The sequence below is a fragment of the Spea bombifrons genome, chromosome 8 (assembly GCF_027358695.1).
Source record: "Spea bombifrons isolate aSpeBom1 chromosome 8, aSpeBom1.2.pri, whole genome shotgun sequence".
In the NCBI taxonomy this organism is placed as follows: domain Eukaryota; kingdom Metazoa; phylum Chordata; class Amphibia; order Anura; family Pelobatidae; genus Spea; species Spea bombifrons.
Window position 1 is genome coordinate 29,745,305 of NC_071094.1, and position 22,625 is coordinate 29,767,929.

General features: G+C 38.0%; 1 protein-coding gene across 1 annotated transcript; it reads left to right on the forward strand.

Annotated features, from left to right (window-relative positions):
* The first annotated feature begins 420 nt into the window (after window positions 1–420).
* Window positions 421–18,966, forward strand: KIAA1210 (KIAA1210 ortholog). Its single transcript, XM_053474042.1, has 12 exons — window positions 421–578; window positions 6,014–6,090; window positions 8,404–8,572; window positions 9,436–9,559; window positions 10,125–10,277; window positions 11,133–11,198; window positions 15,311–15,517; window positions 15,832–15,916; window positions 16,105–17,553; window positions 17,850–17,942; window positions 18,159–18,257; window positions 18,687–18,966. The coding sequence occupies exons 1-12, from the start codon at window positions 544–546 to the stop codon at window positions 18,824–18,826; spliced, it is 2,697 nt and encodes an 898-aa protein (XP_053330017.1). The 5' UTR covers window positions 421–543; the 3' UTR covers window positions 18,827–18,966.
* The last annotated feature ends 3,659 nt before the right edge of the window (window positions 18,967–22,625 follow it).

Consider the following 22,625-nt stretch of genomic DNA (forward strand, 5'->3'; position numbering starts at 1 on the left):
GTGTCTGAAAATTGTGGCTGTACTTCGAAAACCAAGATTGTTGGTATGGTTTTTTTTTTTTATTTATTTTTTAAACTGTATTAAGTAAAGACTGTGTTGAGGTCCATGGGAATTGCATTTCTATGTTTTTTTCCTTCATGTTTCAGCATTTTGAGATACAGAATTTGAATTCCTCATTGAAACATGTTTGGTTAACTAAACATAACATTCTGAATGGAAATGCTAAACCCCACCAATGATTGTTGCACAGCTGCAGAACTTTATTCGATATAACTTGAGAAGTAAGCAGTCTCCTAAAACAAATTCTGCGCTATAAGTGCTGTGCAGGCAGCATCCCAGGGTAAGCACGAGAGGAAAAAGGGAGGTCGCTGTGTTTGCCCAAGTATGGAACAAGCACTGCCTCCCTAACTCCCAGTTACAGGCATCATGGGTCTAGCCTTTTAGTTGGGATTTCTCCGTCTGAGTGCAGCTTGTATGGATCCTAAGGGCCAGTCCTTACACCCCAGGGCTCCGGAGGCTAAGTGAATAAAAGCAGACGGCGCAATGTCTGCACTGTATGGTTGTCTCAAAGGTAAAAAGTAAGTGATACTGAATCTTTTGTTCTTTTGTCTAATTTTGTGCCTGAGATCTAGAACACTTTTTCTTCTCGCTGTAGTAGTAGAAAGTTAAAAAAAAATAACCCTTTTTTATCTAACAAAAATGCAGATGTGGATTTTAAGGTAAATGCTGTATCGTGTTAATCAAAGGAATATGATCTTGTTTAATGTGTATGTGTACAGAAGGAGGTTAGCTCTGTGGATTTGCCTTTAACCTGTCAATTTAACTCATTTTATTGGGTGACACTTTTTCCATATAAAACCACAGAAATGTTTGAAATCCATGAAAGCCAGGTATTCAGCTACTGTTTTGGGGACAGAATCAGTTAATTTAAAAATTAACTAATGGACACAAACTGAATTTCTTTCTTTTCTTTTTTTTTATAGAATTATTTTTCTGATATATCTATATTAACAAGTTAGGTATATATTCAAATTTTGGCATCCATTAATCAAAGTTGCTAGGAGTCTACCCCAAATATTTCCTACCCAATGACAGCATTATGTTTTACAAATTTTAATGTGCAATGGTTGTAAAGTAATGCCCTTTGTACAATCTTTTTAATGACGTTTTAAAAATATGAACATGCGCGCTGAACGTCCCTCACTAAAAATTAGCAGGAAACATCTGCAAACTGGTAATTTGGAACAGACGTATTCTGTAGGGATTCGATGGGGAGCTTCATGCCTGCTTCAGTGAAAGTATGTAAACTTTTCCTTAAGAGAAAGAGAGAATATTCCTCCTCGGCAGGTTTTCTTATGTGGGGTAATCCTAACAATAGAGGGGGGCATTTTCCCTCAGGTGCTTGTAAACCCCCTCATTTGCTATATGTCATGTATGTGTACTTTTGCACAAGTTTATAGTATTGACCAATATAAGCACGTTTTAGGACCTTCTGAAGGAGCTCGACTACTCCTCTAAAAGGAGCCTTCCTAGTAGCTTGGTCTTACTTGGCTACGCAGGCTGTGAAAGTCTCATCTTGGATGGGAATCACATTTTTTATTTTTTTTAATTTCCTCTGTAAATAACGGGATGAAGCTGGTAGTTCTGCTCTATGTTATTCCAGAGAAGAAGGTATGCTCCAGGAAATCTGGCCAACTTCACGTGTTAAGGATCTGACTGCGTGTTTATGTAGCTACCAGAGGGCACCAGAGTTAGTTGCAGACCTAAAAAATTAATTGAACGTCCAACAAGTGTGTAATATTGTATCTCAAAGCAGTTGTTTCTTCCTCTAGCTGCCTTTTTAATTTTTTTTCTTGTTTTTTTTTAACATTATCAATGTTTTTTTGTTATGTATTGCTGGCAAAATGTTATTATTAATATTTTTTATTTATATAGCACCGACAGTTTACAATACATATATTCTAGGGGTATGACAAGACGAGAATTGACAGACTAAGACAAACCGATACTAAAATATATTTATTATATAGAAGTGCTGAAGGTGTAAACCTAAGAACAATGAACGCTGCAAACTTCTGATGTGTTTCCAGTTGCCCTCCGCTATCATCGATAGCAAAAGTTGCCCACGCTCCCTTTTCCCACAACAACCTAAACAAAAGCAATCAGCAGCTTAACATACAGTAGCGATGCCTTAATGGGGAGGAATAATCTTGCAGATTTTTTTTTTGTGTGTGTGAAGTTGGCTGTAAAATATTGGACTTTGGAAAAATGTCAGATCTGCAGTAACATCACTCACAGTGTGAATATCTGATTATATTATTTATGGATTTATTTTGAACATTGGCGCGGAGTTTCACATTGGCAATAGTACACATCAGTGTTTGGTGCTTGTCCGATGTGCTCTATTATTAAACATGCAATCTTCGGGTGTAAAATGTTACTTCCCTCCCTAGTAAACTCGGCCCAGTAGAAGGGATTATTGGGGCCATCAGACCAAGTTCTCAGTTCACAAGGTTTCAGAGCCACACTATGCCCCATTCAAAACACATTCCTAACCACATCCAAAAAACAATTGTTGATGCATATCGGTCTGGAAGGTGTTATATCGCCATTTCTTTTTAATGATATATTGCCATTTCAAGGTACCGGTATTTTGGGGCTCCAGAAAAGACTGTCAGATGTTTATCCGAGACAATCTCTCAAATAAGAAGGTATGAAGTCATCTAGGAAGTCACAAATGACCCTAGAACAAGATCTACCTTTTTAAGAAGTACAGGAACGCTCGTCTCGAGAGTCAAAGAATGGATGATCCCCCAAGAGTTCTGGAAGAATATTCCATGGACATATAAAAACTGTGCAACAGACTTCCCATCATGCTCACCCGGTCAAGGCAGCTGGTAGTAGTCCATGGATTGTTTTTAGCTATATTGGTTAATTTCATACGTTACTAATATTTATTATTATTATTATCTAGTATGTTAAGCAAATAAACAGATTTCGCTTTCCTCTAAACCAGTAAACAAACATAAAAAAACACCAGCTTTTAAGAAGTGCCTTCAGTTTCTATGGCAACAGTCTGTGGGACCCTGCTTTTGTGTCACATGACAAGAAAATGTTCCCAGCAAAAAGTATGAATGAGACTTATTTATGGGAAAAGTTTGGGAATAATGTTTCTAATGTTAAATTGGGTTGCAAAATAATCTCTGCTGATTAGGTGGAACATCACCTTTAATTACATGGGGAGTAGAGGACATGTTTTATGAGAGTGCGTGAAAGGAAGTGATCGAGTTCTGTATTGCCTTGAAACTCTTAGATCTCCTTGGATGGAGGATGCCTGCTGTGTCAGATAGTTGCTTGACATTTCCTGTATCTGGCAGCTGTTTTCTTTATTACAAATGTACCATTGTCACAATATTGTTCTGTCGGTAACGCTGTAAGATCTACCATTTTCTTTGGCAGCTTTGCACGTGGAAATAATTTAGCTGGATTTCTTGTGGCACAAAATGCTGCATTCTTAATTGTGTTTTGTAATTTGTTTATAGCGGGGGGGTGGGTGGGGTAGATTCAATTGTTGATTCTCACTTTGGGTCTATAATCAATGGAATGATATTGGGAATGAAAGAAAGGGTGTATGAATGTGTAGCGTGTGTGCGTACACAGTACATAAGTTATTTATATAGTGCTATTTTATTCTGCAGTGTTGTACAATGGATACACAGGACTTAACAATTAGTACATCACACTTACAAAGAGGTAAGGAGGGTCTTGCTCAGAGGAGCTTACACTCTAATATGTGATGAATCAGTTATTTGGAGAGGTACTACTAAAACTTTAAGTAGCATTTTATAGATATAGATCTCTGTGTGGGGATGGAGAAACAGGTACGTGCACTGCCCCCCCCTCCAGACTCTGCTGTTAGCTTGAACTGTTGGAGACCCAATTTAATTTCTGACACAAAGAAAGGGTACAGGGTAGGAAAAAGTATCTTAAGGAGCTCGTGCCTTTTTGGAAAATGTTTGAGAATCACCGGATTAGAGGTGTGGATTGGAATGTATCACGAAACTTGACATGCTGTGCCATCCTAGGACCTTTTAGTAATTAAGGAAATTCCTGCTCTTTGTGTGAACGGTTCTTTGCCGTTGGATAACTGTGACAAAAGCTTTTCAAGTCTAAATGAGTTTCGTGTATTGCGGGGAAATAGACATTCCTTTTGTGGCCACTCTGTTTTATAACCTACCTCAAGGTAATATCTTATTGGGCTCTATACATTATGCTATACAAAATATGCAGTCACTTCTAGGTGCTTGGGGAACTCTTATCAACCTTTTAGGTTAAAAGTATTGAATTGAATATCTTTCTGGTAGCTTTGTTTTTCTTTTATCTCACTGAGAACCTGTTCAATTCAATAAAGATTGGACTAAGGGTTCTCAACTTGGGTCAACTTTCTGTTTAGTCATTGTGCCATGTGTCTTCATGTGCTGATAACTCTTAAGTCTGGGTAGTATCCATAAGTATTTTTTGTTTGTTTTTAAATTGTGATATATTTGCTTATACCAATTTAGTGTTTTTTTTTTGTTTTTTTTTTATGAAACCAAAATTCACTAAACTGAAACGTAGCTTGTTTTAAGAAAATACTATTTTTGTTCTACATAATTACAGGCTGAATGTGACCCTCAACACCAAAGGCATTTCCTCTTGTTACATTTTATAAAGCAGTCCGTCTCGGCCAGATGCTTTTCATTACTATGTTACACACGGGAGGTTGGGAAACATTTATAAACATGAAGCCGCCTGAGAAACCTAAAATTTGAACAGAACAGCACCAGTTAACCTCTCTGTGTCTATATAATTATAGGGAAATGTATATTTTAGGTGTGCATATTTTTTACATTGAAATATATCCCTTTTTTTAACTTTTTGACGTATGTGCCATTTTTTACACTAATGGGCAAGGGGATCTGAAATGTTTTTTTTGCCTTTGATGTTTGCTGGAGCTGCCTGGTGCCAAGTATACCATGTGCAAGGAGATGTGTTCAGGCGAACATATCTCCTGCGCGGGTAACAGCTGGGGGGCTGGCAGATGGATATCAGGGGTTCTGTAGAATCACCCAATGCATTTGCAATAAGGGCATGACAGAAACTTAGTGACCTCTCGGCATTAAAGTGCACGTGATTGCTGGAGTGTCCCTTTACCAATCTGCCTCTCTAGGTGTTCTGTCTATATCCCTGTGTTTTTTTTAAAATAATTAACACTTTTAAATGTGTTAATTGTTATAGGAGTTTGAATCCCTGTTTCATAGCCGATATCCAAAGAATTTATACAATTTAATGTTTCGATTGTAAGCTTGCTTGAGCAGGGCCCTCCTTTCCTCCTTGTTTCTGTAAGCCAAATTGTTCGGTTATATACTATTATTAGTTATTGTTTTTTATATAGCGCCATCAAATTCCGTAGCGCTGATATACTTATGTCCTTTTTTCCCATTGTACAGCGCTGCAGAATAGGACGGTGCTATACAAAACAATAAATAATACTTATTCACTTTCATATTGTAGACATTATCTTCAGGTGGTTTCCCTAATGAATTGTTTTTTTTATTTTGCTTATTCAGTTCTTTATCTCTGGCTCTTATTCCAGATATAGCTTTAAGGGTTAGTTGGTAAATGTCTTCAGTTTCCATAGATCGTGGTCCTCAGGCTGCTAATATATTTGGACCTGAGGCAGGTAATAAATCTTGCCTTCAGGGTTCGAAATGTTTATTGGTGTCCTGTTCGCTTGTATTCATTTCTCCAGAATACGGACTTTGCATACACAACATAGAAAAACTAAAAATATATATTTGTAGATTAAATAACCTTGCTGTGTTGAGTATTATGCTAAGTAAGCAGGCAATCTGTGCTGACCTTAAAATGATCCTTCTATGTTCTGACAGCCACACAATTGTGGTACCGTCAACAAAGTCCAGAACATCTTGGCATTGTCATGATAAATAATGGAACCCTTAATGTATTTTAGTGACACTCTCATGGCTGCAAACTCAACAGATGTACCTGAGACTTCGGAAATGGAAGAGGTCCAGGAAGAATGTACAGGTAAATTTCTTCTTCTCCTTTATCGGTATGTCCTGTGATGTTGGCGGGTAGTCCTGGCCGAGTCCCACAAGGGTAGGCCCAGGGTAGCTGGAGCCCACACGTTCCCAGGTATGTTAGTACCTCGTTCAGAGACTTGTGAGGTTTTTAAAATATTAAATAGGGTGGTGTGTTCAACAGAAAACCACAATTTATCTTATTTCTTTATTAAAAAAGTAAAAGCTGACGATAGTTTAACTTACTGCAGCCTTCCATTCTTCTGAGCATGAACAGCTCTCTAGTATTTCCTGAAATAGATTGGTGTTTTAAAAGGTACTATTAACTAAGGATTGGTTTCAGTTTATTTAAGCATTTTTTTTTCTCCAGGGCTTAGTTGTATCACCCACCTCCTCCAGGCCAATGATTTAAACTCTACCGGCCACTCAGAAGCTTTGGAAATTCTTCAACTGGTCAATTTCATTAGAGCTGTTCATACAATAATTTCACTCGACTAAAACATTTCTGTGTAGAGTGGAATTAACTAATGAGTTGGCACTTCTAGTGTGATTTATATATCAAGTCTATATGTGAAGAATGTCAATTAGTGTGTGCGATCTCTCAAATTACTAATTGAATGCAGTATGTCCCTTTTTAAATACCTCCACGTGATCTATATAAAGTATACAGCTTAGGCCTCGAGCCTGGTCCTAGGAGGCACTTCTTTTGTGAATAAACATCTTAATGGGTTTATATAATATATATATATAGTGGCCCTTTTAATATAGAAAATACTACAGTAATATTAGTATCCTATTGGTGTTTTTTTTCTCATTAAGAAGAATCGTATTACAATAATCAATTTTTTATCTTCAAAAAAAAATTATGATTACGTAGCGCACAGATACAAAAACAACAATCCCTCATGCCAGTTCTTCACTGCCATCTTAAATGGGAAAACCGCTTCTGGTAGAAACCACCAATAAAGGCGCTATGAAGTAACCAGTCCTCGCAGAGCAATGTAATTGATTCCTTGTTTATACATAATACTGTTCTTAACAGCACAGAGTTTATAAATAGTGCTAAACTCTTCTAAGGGGACAAATAATCTGTTCTGCAAAGTAAACATGATTCCAAATCCTTTTACTCTATGAAGTTATAGTTTGTGCGTCTTGTTGGCAGATGAAGGCATTATCCATAGAACAATTTTTCCTTAATCTTTAGCTTTTTTTTTCATTTTTGTTTTCATCTGAAAAGGACAGAGCTATGTATTCTAATCCAGTGCTGTAAACATGTTGCTTTTTTGGAAAGATTTGTTTACTCTCTATGCTTATCCAAATTTTAGCCAGGATACACACAAACTTGTGGTTTTACATAAATTATTTTATTTAGAGCCAGTGCAATACTGAGCAAATGCTGTCAACTGGTTTCATTTTGTTCCAATAAGCTTTCTTTATCAGCAGACGTGGGGGCGGCCATTGTTGTGAGTCATGTGATATTTCCGGTGACTTTCCCCACAGAGTGGATTCTTTATGGTTATTCTATGAAATTAATAAATAATAAGAAAAAAAGATAGTAAAGGTTGTAAATAAATGGAGCCTCCTTCCAGCTGTAATGGTAGAGGTGAATTGAAACATGCATAGGATGAACATAAAATTTTTCCGGATATAAGATGAGACCAAAGACTGACAGCAGGAATAAAGGGAGGACTAGATGATGATTCTCATCTGTAGCTGTGAGTCCTACGATTCGATAAGTCTTGTAGATGAATACAATGAAGGCATTGCTGTGTGTACGCAATAAAACGTTCCTAAACATATATGGTAACGCTAAGGGAAATTAGAAAGGCCGACTACACATGGTAAATCCCTCTAGATTGTAAGCTTGTATAAGCAGGGCCCTCCTCACCTGTTGTCTCTAAGTCGATTTATGTTTTAACTACTTGTTTTCTCCTGTCTACCCATTGTACAGCGCTATGGAATTTGATGGCGCTATATAAAACAATAAATAATAATAGTAAATAGTTCTTGCCTGCCATCTAATACTGTGTTTTAATGCTGTTATTTGTTTTATATATGTATGTGTGTGGCGTTGAGAATGGGCATGTTTATCCAGCGGAATAAATGAAGTAAATGTTTCTGCTATATGTGGTAACATTTTTACTACATTTCCTGGAAAACAATAGACAGTAAATTATGAATTTTGTTTGTATGCAAACTTAACGCACAGGATAATAAGTAACTTTTCCATTGCACTCCATGCAACACCTTTTTCTCCACATATCGTAGTGGTGCATGTGTCTGTTTCTCATTTAAATTTCTCTCTTTCTTTTCTTCCTAGGAAAAAAAAAGTCAAAATTTCAAGCCTTTAAAAAACTGTTTGTTAAGAAGAAAAGGAAAGAATCGCCAGCACCGAGCAGGGAAAGCACCTTAAAGCCCAGCCAGTCCAGCAGCGATGTTAGTGCTTCGGCGGCTGATACAACTGCCTTCCATCCGGCCCACGAGCCGGGGTAAGGAGACCTAAACCATGCGCGTGCCGCTGTAGGGACTGCGGTTCTAAAATGTTAGATTCATGATGGTTACTGCCTTCATAAAATAATCCGTGGGTCTGAATTTAAACATTTTTAAAATGAATTCATATGAAATTGTACTGCATATTGTTCTTAAGTCTGTAGTCTCAGCGATGTGGTTGGCATGTGGTCTGCAACTGTGTTGCATGGATGTTGCAGGTGTTCTCGGGCCCAGGTAAAAATAAAAGCAAAGTTATATAGTACTTCTCTTTACCTATAAGTTAATAAACCTCAAGTGTTCGTTAGCAGCGCACCAACCATATTTCTTGCCTTTCTACAACAAAGGAGTGTGGTTGAACCATGTCCTGGCCAAGTCATCTGCATACTCTTTGCTTTTCACAAACCTTATCCAAAACACCCATTTTTATTTAGCCAAGAGGGTTCAATTTAACATTTCCACAATAAATTATGAACTCTGTTAGATTGAATTTTAGTATTTATTCTGCTATTAAGAAAGACTTCTTTTATGTAAGTTATCTCTGGACGGTGTTCTTTTTATTTTTGTTATTTGTTACATATATGTCACTTATACAGAACCTTACATTGTAACCCAATTGTGTATATTTAGCTAGAATTGCCACAACAATAAAGATAATGGATACCCGCTCAGAGGCCCAGAGTGGGAGAAGAGATAAAATTATGTGCAACAACTGGAAGATATTTTGGTACACTGTATCATTACGGTTTTGATAAATTAGATTTTTCTTGGTGAAAAAAGGAAAGTAACAAGCGTTAATCATGGCTTCGTTGAAAATGCTTGAAAGCCATGACTTTGACATCGGGTTTCTTTGTTTTGTTTTAAGGACAAAGGGCAGTATGGGAAATAAGGCATTATCCCACGACAGTGTGTTCATTTCTGAGTCTGAAAATGTGACAGAAGAGCGTTCATCTCAGGAAAAGGTTCCTGGCAAAGTGAAAGCACTACAGGTATTAATATATTCAAATTAAAGGTGTTCATGCTTTGTCATTAGTCTGTCTAGGGCCGTGTTATTGTCCATGTTTGGGTTATTTATTTAGTTAATTTGGTACCTTTTGAATTAAATGTAGTTTAATGTCCCAATTCAATGTTTAACTCCTTCACGACAGAGCCCGTACATGTACAGGCTCACAATCCATTGTCCTTCATGGGTTTAAGTCAATAGAAGCTGCTTCTAAATATATCCTTTTCTCTGCAACCAGGAGAACTTATTGACTACCGGCTGTGGTTCTCCCATCACCAAAGTAGAAGGAGAGTGTTGTATTTCTGAGAACATGAATGTTCAGATTGAGAGTAGCAGTCCAGTTATATATTATGGAGCCTTTGAATATTGCGGTTATGATGGCTTTTAGGAACATACAAAATATATCTAGTTTTCTTTTATTAAAATATGCTATTTTACTACTTTTTACGCATTGTTTATAAAAAAAAAAATAATAAAAAAAAGACATTTTTAAAAAAGCCATTTTTTTTTTTATTTTTTTTTTAACCTGTGTATTTTTGTCCTGCTTCCAGCTTCAGCAGAACATCAGGATAGGATCTGCTCCACAAGGAATCATCTCCAAAAGGCTGGAGGATACGGGTGCTCTTTCAGAGGATGATGGTCTGCCAAGGAGCCCCCCAGAAATAAACTTGTTGCATGACATTCTGGGACAATCTTCCAGTAAAGTATGCATTTAAAGAGAACACTAAAGCCATTTATTTAAAGGGACCTTTAAATAACATGGAGGCAGCAGGAAGCTTAATAACCATCCCGGGAGGTTTACCCTCCAGTAGCTGGAGTACCGGAGTCACCTTTTTTAAATCTGCAGCCTATGGTTCAGTATAGTAAATATGCCTATTTAATGATGTTTACATTATAATGTAATCAACACATAATTTTATTCATCCCATCGTTATCTGTTGATTTTGTTCAGGCAATCTTTGTAAAGGTGAGGAGAATGGAGAGAACTTCAGAACCGCTTAGATAAAGCTAGCTGCCCCACATTTCAAAACTCAGTTTTACTCAAATAGCTTCTTACTTTGAAACCAAATATCTCTAAAACGTATGTATAAGACCATCCTAAAAACGATATATACTTTTTGTCATCTGTTCCTCGCTTTACCCCCCCCCTTTTTCTCTTCCTTGCCTTTCCTAGAGAGCGAAGGACAGAAAGGAAGATAGAAAGGGGAGCTAAGATGTCCTGGTTAGTTGAGGGTATAGTTGATTAAAACGAAGCCATTCTATTATGTATCGCAAGGTAAAATCCTAAGGAGTGGGACTGTCTACTAGATAACAGAACTAGAACACTTCATTATGGCCAAAATGCAGTTATCTGAAAACATTATATTCTACAAAATTGTGGAAAGAAACACATTTATGTATATCTTATATTTAGGCAGTTTAGGTGTAAGTGTCCCTTTAAGTGTGGTTACTGATGCAGATAATTTTTATTTAATTTGTAAGATTATTTTAGATGTTTGTTTCCTTTTTAAACCGTGGAGGACAGACACATGCTAACTTGTTACTTGTCTTCTCTTTAGCCTTCCGACTGTGCTCAGAGACGCAGCTCCTTAAGTTTAGGAGGGACAGACAGCGAGGAGGAGCCGGTAAATATCATTTTGTAGAATGAAACTAAAACTATAGATCGTGTTTTATGGAATGCATCTAGCAAACTGGACATACAGTGCCTTATATGCTGAACGTATAGAGAAATAATTATAATAAATATGTGGAATTTCGCAATGATGCAAAGAAAAAATGTTCAACTATCACATTGATAGATTTATTTAGGGAGAGCAATAACCGCAGCCGGTACAACCACACAATTGAACTTCTTCCCAGAAATTTGGGATTATCGGTATTTCCTGTATTTTTTTTTATTTTTTTGTAGTGATGTGTTTATTTTGCTAGTTCTAGGAAGAGTTTGTTTATTTAAACTTTAATTTCTGGGGCATGGCTGGGACATCTGCAAAATTCCATATACTGGAAACTACAAATCCCATTAGCCTCAACTTGTCAACAGCTGCAAGATATAACTTCCAACAGTCCTGGTTTCCACATGACAGTCCTGATTTTCAGGCACTGTACCAATGTTCTGGGTAGCTGCCCCCATGTCAGATCCCACCCCATACCAACATTTTATCCACTCACCTTGGAATTATGTGAAAAAAGTAATTGCCTTCATTTATTTTTTGGATTTGGATAGAAATCTGTAACGGTCGACTTGGTAGTTATTAGCTGAGTTTGAGATTTTACATGAATCTTCATGAGAATAATGGTACATACAGTGCAGTTTAGATAGCAGCGGCCAAGGTGTGTCGACCTCTATGCTGGAGAACATCTGCTGCCGTAGAAAAGCAGAGCCCCAAGGATGTGAATGAAGCCGTGTTAGAGCTACAGAATCTACAGGTGGTTTTCAGGATTTTCTTTCAATGGCTGCCAATGAGACTGTAGCCCAGATCGAGTGATACATACATACATACATACATACATACATACATACACTACATACATACATACATACCCTCTGATGGGATAGTATCATTCCAGGATTCTACAATAAGATTGCTGGGACTAGTGGCCACTTGCAACCATAATGTCTACATCTGAGAATCGCCCATGCAGAGAATCTCAATTCCTCTGGCGATACAAGGGCTATTATTTGTCAAACGCACAAAAATGCCTTGACTCAGCCTCTCTAGTGTCAAACCTGACATTTTACTGCATCCACCCACAAGAATTTACTTGGGTTGTTTTATCTGCGTCCTTCCCACCTCCAGCAACTAATTAAATGAACAAAAACATGTTGACACAAAAGGCAGCTTATATTAATCACTGGGCTCGTCTCGTAGCGATCAGTAATTAACCTAACCTGTTCTGTAGCCAGATAATTTAATTAGGAGTTTTCCCTCTTATAGTGATGCTAATACAATATTTTTTTGGGGCATGCCTCTTCCATTTCTAAAATGGTGACTTCTGTGATCTAGTATTTTCCTGTCTGATTTTGGGCAGTTTTGCATATTTTTCACATAGATTTTTGGTTGTTTTGTGTTTGACGCAGTATATAGCAAATCTGAGAGAACAAATTACTCCAGAGCGTAGTGCTAGCTTCATTTTTTTGATGTGGTAGATAATCAAACATGCATTCTGTTAAAATGTTATTTTTCTAGAAATTGCAACAAAGTGAAAGTGGTTATTCTTGTCAGGTGCTTGAAGACCACGATAAAGCAACAGGCCTGATTTGGACTAGCCCCATCCAATATAAGTTTGACCAAAGTTGGCCCTATGCCAGGGGTGTCCAACCTGCGGCCCTCCAGTAGGAGGAGTATGGGAGATGTAGTACTACAGGAGCAATAGGGCCGCAGGTTGGACACCCCTGGCATATGCTTTCAGAATAAAGTTGCCAGAACAGGTTCCAAAGCCACACAGACTTCAAACGACATTCCTGAACACCGCTTGAAACAGTTTTTTTTATATACATCAATCTGGAAATGGTTACTCATTTTAAAGGTTCCAACTTCCTAGGCTCTCCTAAATCCCTGTTGGAGCCATATTTTGGGCAGTGGTAAATTTTCCCAAGAAAGCACTATTTTTTTTTTTTAAATAACTTACCTTTAGGAGAAGCTGCAGCTTCAGAGCTGCTATGCAACACCTGTGTCGTCTCGTGCCACTGATCGGCTGGTTGTAGCAGCCAATTGGTGGTAGGGAGGAGTTCCCATTGAAATCATTAGATTGCCAAGCAAGTGCCTGCAGAACCCCTACAAACTTTGCGACAGAGACCCCACAAAGATTTAAAGGAACCACTCGGCTATCATATGCATTAAAGTGCTGCCCTGTTCTGGTTGGGGACGTGAGCTCTGACACGTTTTATGAGTGTCGATGAGTCACAGGAAAAGAAACGATAGCGTTCTGCATTGCCTTGAAACTCATAGATCCTCAAGGATGGAGGATGCCTGCTGTGTCAGATGGTTCTTAACATTTCCGGTATCTGGCAGCTTTTTCTGCATTGAAGAAACCTGCGTTCAGAAATCAGACAGAACGCATTCTTATTCGCCCAGCTATATTAAACGAGAAATACTTGATTAATGTGTAAAAAAAATACTATATTCTCACAATAAATTGTTTTAGTAGTTTAAATGTTTCTGTGCTGATCTTATATTGGTTGCTTCTTAAAAATGAATCCATCTGTTTGTCCATGTCTGGCACGGCTTAGTTTTGCATCTATTTAGTCTAAATTTATTATTACTAAGTCATATTTTATTAAGCTATTTGAAAAGAATTTAAAGGAATACAGCCTGATATGATCAAGCAACACATCCACAACAAAACAAACAAATTATTTGCCTCCCAATTACATCTTTACTGATATCCAAATTTCTTATCCTGAGTTTCCAGTTTTAACTGAACTTTACTGATTGTGGGTACATTTAGGGGACATTGGCATCCCTGCCTTCAAAGAAATTTTGATTAATTGCCTATTTGTTGCTTGGTTTCTTAGTCTCAGGCTTGCGTTGAGTGATTTTTCACATTCTGGCACCCATGAGTGGCAGAGACCGTATACTAACGGGCAAAAGATATTTATGACACAAAGCAATCAATGCTAATTGTTACAAGGACTAAATATCCAAAGCAGATGTGAGCGGGTAGTGACTGATGATGAAAAATCCCCCAACACCGGTGCAAGGTTGGATTTTGACAGCAGGATGACCTCAAGACACTCTTTCCATGATGGATGCCAAGAGCGGGAAGCATGGCACACCATAGTATAGAGAGTTGGACAGGACAGAATAAAGACCTCTTTATGACGGGATGAAGAGCAGTTGTAAGACCTACGAGTGTGAATCATAGTAGACGTTAAATGTCTATTTTAGCCTTCTGGTTTTAGGAGCATCACAGAAGTTACCGTTTTAGATGCCAGACTGAGCCTTGCCCTGTGTTCTGTTTGTTTCTAAAGATCCCTATAATTACAGATTGACCCGCGATATAATATACCCAATAATAACACATCTCGTCTTGGTAATTATAGGTTTCAACGGTTTTTATATATGTTTTTCTTGGCTGATTTTTGGGGATCGTGTTTTGTAATCTCGAGAAGAATGACGGGATGCCCTCGTTGTCATTAAAACCCTTTTAGAAGTTATTATTAGGATAGATGGTGGTTGGTGCTGTTATATATTCAGGATAATCTTGGCGTGAGATGTGATTAATAGCGTGTTGTAATTCTGTACAAAATGTTATAAACATCGGTGCCAGATGTTCGCTGTGTATTATGTCGGTTCATTTAAAATGAAAAATGCTAATAATCGCTTTTGTGTTTTGTTCATATTTTTTTTTTTAACGCATAATTAAACACACTGCTTCAAAGCAAGTTTGATTATAATTTCTCTGTTTAGATTGAGATATTATGTTCGTCATTAAGCCTCTAACCGCTTTGTCCCGTAATGCATTTATTATGTAAAACACAAGACAGCCTTGAACGTAGTCTTTGGAGGAAATGGACTGGTATCTATGGAATTATATATTAGTCAATATAGATGTTCCTTTTACATAAATTCAAAAGTCATCGTAAGCAGGGAATTAGAAAAAGTATTCTAACAAACGTGTTGCAAGTTTTTTGTGTTGGGTTTATGGCCTTTTCTTTTCCTGAGTGGAAGTAGGTTGTTGAGATATTCATCACGTGTACTATGCATATATGTGATAATTTGTCTCGTCTGCACAGGTGTCGTCCGCAGCATCTTCTCGGCCGATCAGTCCGTTCCGCGGTGTCCTCGCTTGTCCCACCTCTCCAGCCGGCTACCTGACGCCAGTAGATTTTACGACACCAGCCAGCACATTAAACTGCCTGGATAACTCTGCAGCAAAGCACAGGATTGCAATCAAACCAAAGAAGCACAGAGGGCATGCCTTCAAACGACAACAACAAATGGTAGTATGTGTCTTTTACTTAAGTCAGTGAGCTGATCGTATGCCTTAAAGGGGCTGTCTTATGTCCCCGATATGTATTCTTCCAAACGGGGAAAAATTTAAATAAAGACACCTGACACAGAATGTGCAGGGCCACCTTTAATATTGATTGGACCCTGGACCTCCCCCCCAGTGCCTGGCATGCAATCACACCCTCCAGAAGGGAAAGTTCACAGCATGGCCATATTGACTTTGATCAATATTTTGATTTTTGATGTTCACATTGTGTTTTGTCCTTTAATACTGAGTGTTTCTGCTTTTCTTTTTTTCATACAGCAGCAATTAAAAGAAGACAGTGTCACGGGTTCTGGAAAGGATGATGCAGAAGCAGAAATACATTTTGAACAAAAATTCACCGAAGGTAATAGAATTTTATTTGTGCATAGAGTATAACTACGCATTGCCAACCATAAGTAACATGCTCTATGTAAAGAATAAAGGTGTTTGAGCTATTGTTAGTTTTAAGGCAGAGTATTTTTTTTTTTAAACTTATCAATTGTTTTGCATTTTATTAAGTAAAAACGATATCATTATTCTCACCTTTTTCAGATTTGAGAGTAAAGATGTCTTTAGACGGGAACCTACAGCCCCTCGATGTGCCAGAAAAATCCAAAGATGATATTGAAGGCAGTCATATCCCTGTGGTGTCTGAATCATTTGTATCTGAAGATGAGCGTGTGTCATCTGAAGGTGAAGCTGCCTCTTGCAAAACTGATTTAAATATCTACAGTAATCTTGTAGCAGATATAGACCAGATGGAACATTTAATTCAGGCCAACGAGGAAGAAGTGGCCAATACCCAGTCTACATGTGATGCTTCTGTACTTTCTGTGTCTGAACAGCTTGAGAGTTTGGTTGAACATTCTGAGTTTAGCGATGTGAAAACAGAACCTACCGATAGCGATATCATCCATAACCTACAGTGTAGATTAGATAGCCCATCAAATGTGACAGATGAAACTGTAACCGATAAGTCAAAAGATGAAGAACTAAATGGACAAGATGGAATGGCTGCCTCTTTGCCGGAGAAGGTTGATGAGTTACCACTTACCACTGAGAGGACTTTAATTGTAACTGAGCCTTCATTGCTGGAAACTGATATGTCTGAGATGAACATCTCTACAATTATTTGTGATAGTGACAAGGCTGCAGATGAACAGACATCTAAAAGATGTGATACTTATGAAACAGACAGAATTTTATTGACCCCAAACAAGGTGAAACGTGAAGAAATACATCTATCTGAAGTCGACAGACAAAAATCTGATGATAACCCATCTGAAGATGATCAACTGTCAGTGTTACAGCTAGAAGCTGACCAGGGCCAAGAAGAATTGGGGGTAGTAGCGAGTCTCAAAGAGAAGGTCAAACATACACTGAATGAACTTGTCATAGAACGTGATACAGTTGACTCTTCCTCTGTACCCTCGGTCAGCATGACCAATGACGCAGAGGAAAACATGTCTAGAACCAATCCCTCGACAGAAATATGTGAAGAAATAAAAACAGAATTGCACGCAGAAAGTAAGGAAAAAACAGCCACAAAACCAGTTAGGTTCACGGTAGCTCCTGCCTGGCAAAGATCACTTTCGGGCGGGTGTCTCAAAGATGCAACTTCCTTCAAGAATGTTGTGAAGTCTGAGTCATTTGATGGTGCAGACCCACCTTTAGTAACTGGTAGCCAAGACAAGTCCAAAATGAGTGAGAATCTTCATGAAATCACCAAAACAAGTGATGAGGGATCATCCGTTCCCTTTGGTGTCAGATTAAGGAGTACACCTACCCCTTTAAAATACAATGAAGAACAGTTTGTGGAATCTGGTAAGCAAGCCCCCGTGGCTGCTGTACCTTTGGCTCATAATCAGAATGTGTCAAATCCAGTAAAGACCTCACCGTTCTGCTCAGATAGCACCAAACTCCCAAAACTGTCACCTGCCAGTGAAGATCGCCTACCAGTAAAAGCCAAAAATGAGGATCCACAGCAGAGAGAAAGTTCAGGTACTACTCTATTAATTTTCTTCATTTTATAAGCACTTAAACATTCAAGAAATGCAAGGATTATAAAAAATGAAGATTACATTTCTTATGTTTAGAATGTTATGTTTATTGTGACCTCATAAGTCATGCCCAAACCCAAATTGGAACTTAGAAGAGCATGATGTAGCGGTGCATTTTTTGAATCTATAGAATATGAAGGCATTATATCAATAAAAGTGCAATCAATATGAAAGTACATTACCTGGCCTCGCATAATATCGAGATTAATACCTTTTTACAAATTGATTTCTGCACAGAACCTGCCTGGATCTCAATGGCTAAGCAAAAACGCAAAGGTTTCCAGGATCATCCCCTTGCAAGAGATCAGAACGTTGTGGCAGAAAAAGACAGAGACAAGGTACTCGCTTACTTTTAATTTGTTACTACACAGATAATGTGATATAGGGTTTTTTCTACACACCACATTTTATATTTAAAGGGGACCATTTGGAATTGTACCATACCAGTGTGTGCATGATAATTTCTACCCTTGGGAGCTTATATTATATATATGTATCTGTGTGTGTGCATATATAAAGTTTTTTTTTTTATTTATTTTTTATTTTAGAATTCTGCTGAAAGTTCACTTAAAAAGAGCCTTGTCACTGATTCACATACGCCAGAAGGAAAATGGCGAACAGAGATTGCTTCTGTCGAAAGTCCAGGTAAAATCTGACATAGCACTTTAATACTCTGATGTGTGCTTCATGAACTTCCCTGGAAACTCTGGGTGAAGCGGCACTTCTTCGGGTCATCGCCAACAAATTTCGGGTCGCGGGAGTGGCGTTGCGGCGCGTCCCACTAGTCCCGTGGCCTGTGGCTTTCTTCCGTTTATAGTCTCTTCCATTTCAAACTCATCCACTCTTGCATGTAAGAATATGAGCACTCATCCTTATGTAGGGATGTCTCTCTATTGGACAAAGATTGTCTCACTTTGTCTTTTGTATAAAGCTATGCATAAATTGTTTGTTTTGAGCCAATCGTTTGTTATAATAACCAGACGGAACATCACGATAAATCATTATTGTTCATCTGTAATTTTCAAAAATGTCCCTTTCAAAGAATCAGTCACTAAAATAATTGTTTATTTTCAGAAGCATCTATAGAGACCCGACCAGAACCGGAAAAATCAGTTTGTCATATCCCAACCCAAAACCCAGATGAACCTCCGTGGCTGTCTTTGGCCAAGAAGAAGGCAAAAGCATGGAGTGAAATGCCCCAGATTGCCCAGTAGCAGATATATAACGATTTCCCGGCACTAAAGTTTGAATTGTTTGTACTGTGAACAAATGTTCAGGTGTGAGATATTTAATCACGCCTGTAGTGAAACATTTTTGGCAAAACAGTTGATGATATGGACTACATATAACAAGGAATTACTTTTATGTGAGCTGGTTGTTTATTTTGTGTGAAAGTGCTTTGGACCAGATGCAAAGGAACACGTTTTTTGTGGTGGGTATAAATGTATGGACATGAATTATAGGCAGACAGAGGCTGATCACGATTACTCTGTCCCTCAAATTTGATCCGGTGGGTGAGGGCTTGTAGAAACCTCTGCCTAAAACAGGTTAGTAATAAAGAATGATGATTGTGTTTTTGAGATCAGAGGTTACTACCATTTGCTGCCTTAGGCTATTTGCAGAGCCCTCGGCCTCGGTCATCCAGTGTGCAAATGGAGGATACCAATAATGGCCAATAGAATTATTAATGGCCCACTGAAGCAGTGTGTGTTTTTTGGGTACTGCCTTTGTATCCTGGGTAGATGCGTTCCTGTCCTGCTTGTGGGGATCCTGGGCCAGTTGAGGAAATCCTCTGATCTTCCTGGACAGGTCAGGCGAGGCATCACAGACCCTCACTGCAGCTCCCATGTAGGGGCCTATTCAAATGACCATGCCTTCTGCCCCACCACCTCCAGGACCAGCCCTGTTCCTCCCCACCCCCAACACATGTCTGATTTGGATACTAAAAATGTTTAGCAGTTATGTTAGCAGATTTTGTTACTATTTGGGTCATGGAAGATTCCTCTTATCCTGCTTTGTAGGAGTTCAAGAGTTTTTTTCATATTTATAACTTTGTCTGATGTGCTCCCAGCCACAATTGGTGGCACATGCAGGACATTAAGACTTTTCACATACAGGAAGAATGCAGTGGCTGTGATGTCACCTCCAGGCTTCGAGGAAACATGAGGTCACTTCTACGTCACACGAATGAGGAAGTAGGAACTGCCCCCATTAAACAGCACATACTGTTCTCTCCGGAAATACAAGAAAATGCCACATTTGCAAGATACATTTACATTACCTGCGCTCTCAGAGAGAAATAAAAAAACCAAAACATTGTAATACAGCAAAGCACAGAATAATTTCGTTCTATTCAAAGCACAGAGTGACATCATAAAAAAAAAAACATAACGTTTTACAGCACATAGTCTTGTTGTTCCTGTAAACTCCCAAAATGTATTAATGGGGTACATTACATAGCTGGTATTTGCATCCTATGCACCAAAAAAACAAATGGTACGTGAGGGGTACGTTGATTGCATACCTCTTGGCAGGTGTGGATTTGGGGAAAATGTTCAGCGTTTGTCATTTAACATAATTGTTTTGCCATTTTGCCACAGTTATTTTTGTTATTAGCACATGCATGTTTACAAGTGTTTAACCTTGACTCTTTACATGTAAAACCAGTGTTTTCAACGATTACGAACCCATGCTTTCGCGCTTCTGGCGCTCAAAGGGTTAAACAAATCTATGCACTTTTTTAATAATTATATTTCATTGTGTTAAGAATAAAAAAAATAAAAATGCCAGATATTGAAATTACATTTCTCGTGAATAAATCCACCTAGCAAGTGTTAATGTTTTCCCCATAAACAAGTGCATGTTCTGTATATATGTACTAAGCTTGTATTGTATCTATTTTTTGTTTGTTTGTTTTTTTCTTTTCCATATATAACATATTTTTGTAGCCTGTATCCCAGAATATTTTCTCTTGAATGTTTTGTCCAATGTGTGTTTATTAAATGATCAAATGTATTATTTATATTGTTCATTTAAAAATGTTCATATCATTAAATTTTATACGTGACTTTATCTCAGTCTTTTATCGGACAGACCTTTTATGAATGGTTTGGTTTATTTTTTTTTGTTGTGATTTTGTGGTTGTATGAAAGCTGCTGGATAGATGCAGATTTGGGTAAAAAGAAAAGGTTTGGCTACACCAGCTAATGCTTCATATATGGTAAATTACAAATAAATAGTTGTGTCAAGTTCTAGCGTGGGATTTATCCACCAGGTGCCCCCATTCATTGGAAATTGCTGTGCACGTGTGGGAGTAATGTGGCTACCGTGAAGCCCTTATTAATTAACCTCCCCTAAAATAAAAAATTAAAAGTAAAAAAAAAAAAAAAACATAAAAAATACTTCTGTGTACATCCCTACCTAGTGTAATACCTGTCACTGCATAGTCTGCTTAAGTAACAAAGCCTTGTGAGTCTATGATTTTACCATTTTGTATGTTTAATTAGATCATTTAAATATTTCATATTGCTAAGTGGTCTTAAAGGAACAGTCCAGTAATTTGTGACCGTTCCGTTGATCATTTACCTCCGATCTCCCCATTCTCGACAGCGTTTCTGCGCATACAGCGGATCTAGAGCTGTAAACAATGTTTGCCCCACTGATCCTATAAAAGAAGAAAATGCCCCCTTAAAACCAAGCCTGAGGACACTCAGCAACCCCATGGGGAATCCTGTGCTGATCCATTCCAGCGGTGGTAGTCCTGACTGCTGCATCCAGATGTGATTTGCCATATTATGTGCCACATTATTAAAGTATTTGTAAAAGGCAATACTGACAAGCGGGTTGAATATGTGCAAGGACTATGCATTAACGAGCAGAATTCTATCTGGGTATAGCCACAGAATGATTTAAAGCAAAAGTTTTGGGGTGAAGGAGCAGATTCTCAGGGTCATGCAGTCTGGAGCTGACTCCTTCCTATTCTATGCTGCTGATATCCCTGGTTCAATGTATCCAACTTAACTGGAAAAAAAGGATAAAGTGAAAATATCACCACTGCACAAGGGATAATATAAGAATATATAAATATATTTCAATGGTCAATTGCGAGGTGAGACACAGTGATAATACATGCATTATTTTTACATCTAACGGAATGGCTGGCTTCAGATAATAGCTTACTCTGCTTATAATAAAATGACTTAATTCCAATTATAGGAGCTGAGATTGTATCAATTCACAGAGCTTGGTATACCCATAAACATAGCATACATTTTGAGCATTTGACCTTACATATGGACCACGATTATATTGTCTACAGGTTGGATAACGTGTAAACTATAGGGCTCATTAATACTAACAGCTTTTGTTATTAATCTAAGTATTTCCTATCACGTTGGACAATAATATAGCTTTTGGTCATATTCTATTAAGCAATGCAATAGCGTTCTTAAGCGAGTTACATACTGAACGTGTGTCTGATCGACTGTTACTGTGGGCCTCTTATTGCACATTAAAGTACTTTATTTAAGCCATCAAAGTGCAAAGTCTTTATTTCTCGTTATGCCATAAAGTATCCAAGAAACATAGAGCTGCTTCCTAGCAGTATTTTACCAGCAGGCTACTAAACACCGCATGAAAACAGCAGGGTGAGTATTTTATTGGAAAAACAATGAAAACCAAAAGCGTCCCAGGCAGGGGCCTTCAAAACATTCTTCTAGTAAGTGTTTTTTATTCATGGATGCAGCAAGGACAATCAAGGTCGCAGTATGTTCTCTTTGCTGGTAGTTCCCTGCCTTTCCTGCATAGTTGTCAAAATTATCTCAAGACTTTCTACTCTCTGGCAAACAGATTGCAGGCCTCTGGAGATGATCGAGTCACAACAAATCCATGTGAAGATGGAAAACCTATTAAGATTGTCTTATTATAGTAGACATTTCAGAAGCCGGCTCTTGGATGCTGAAAATATGTTAATTGACTGAGAATACAATCATATTCCTTATACAATAACCGTCG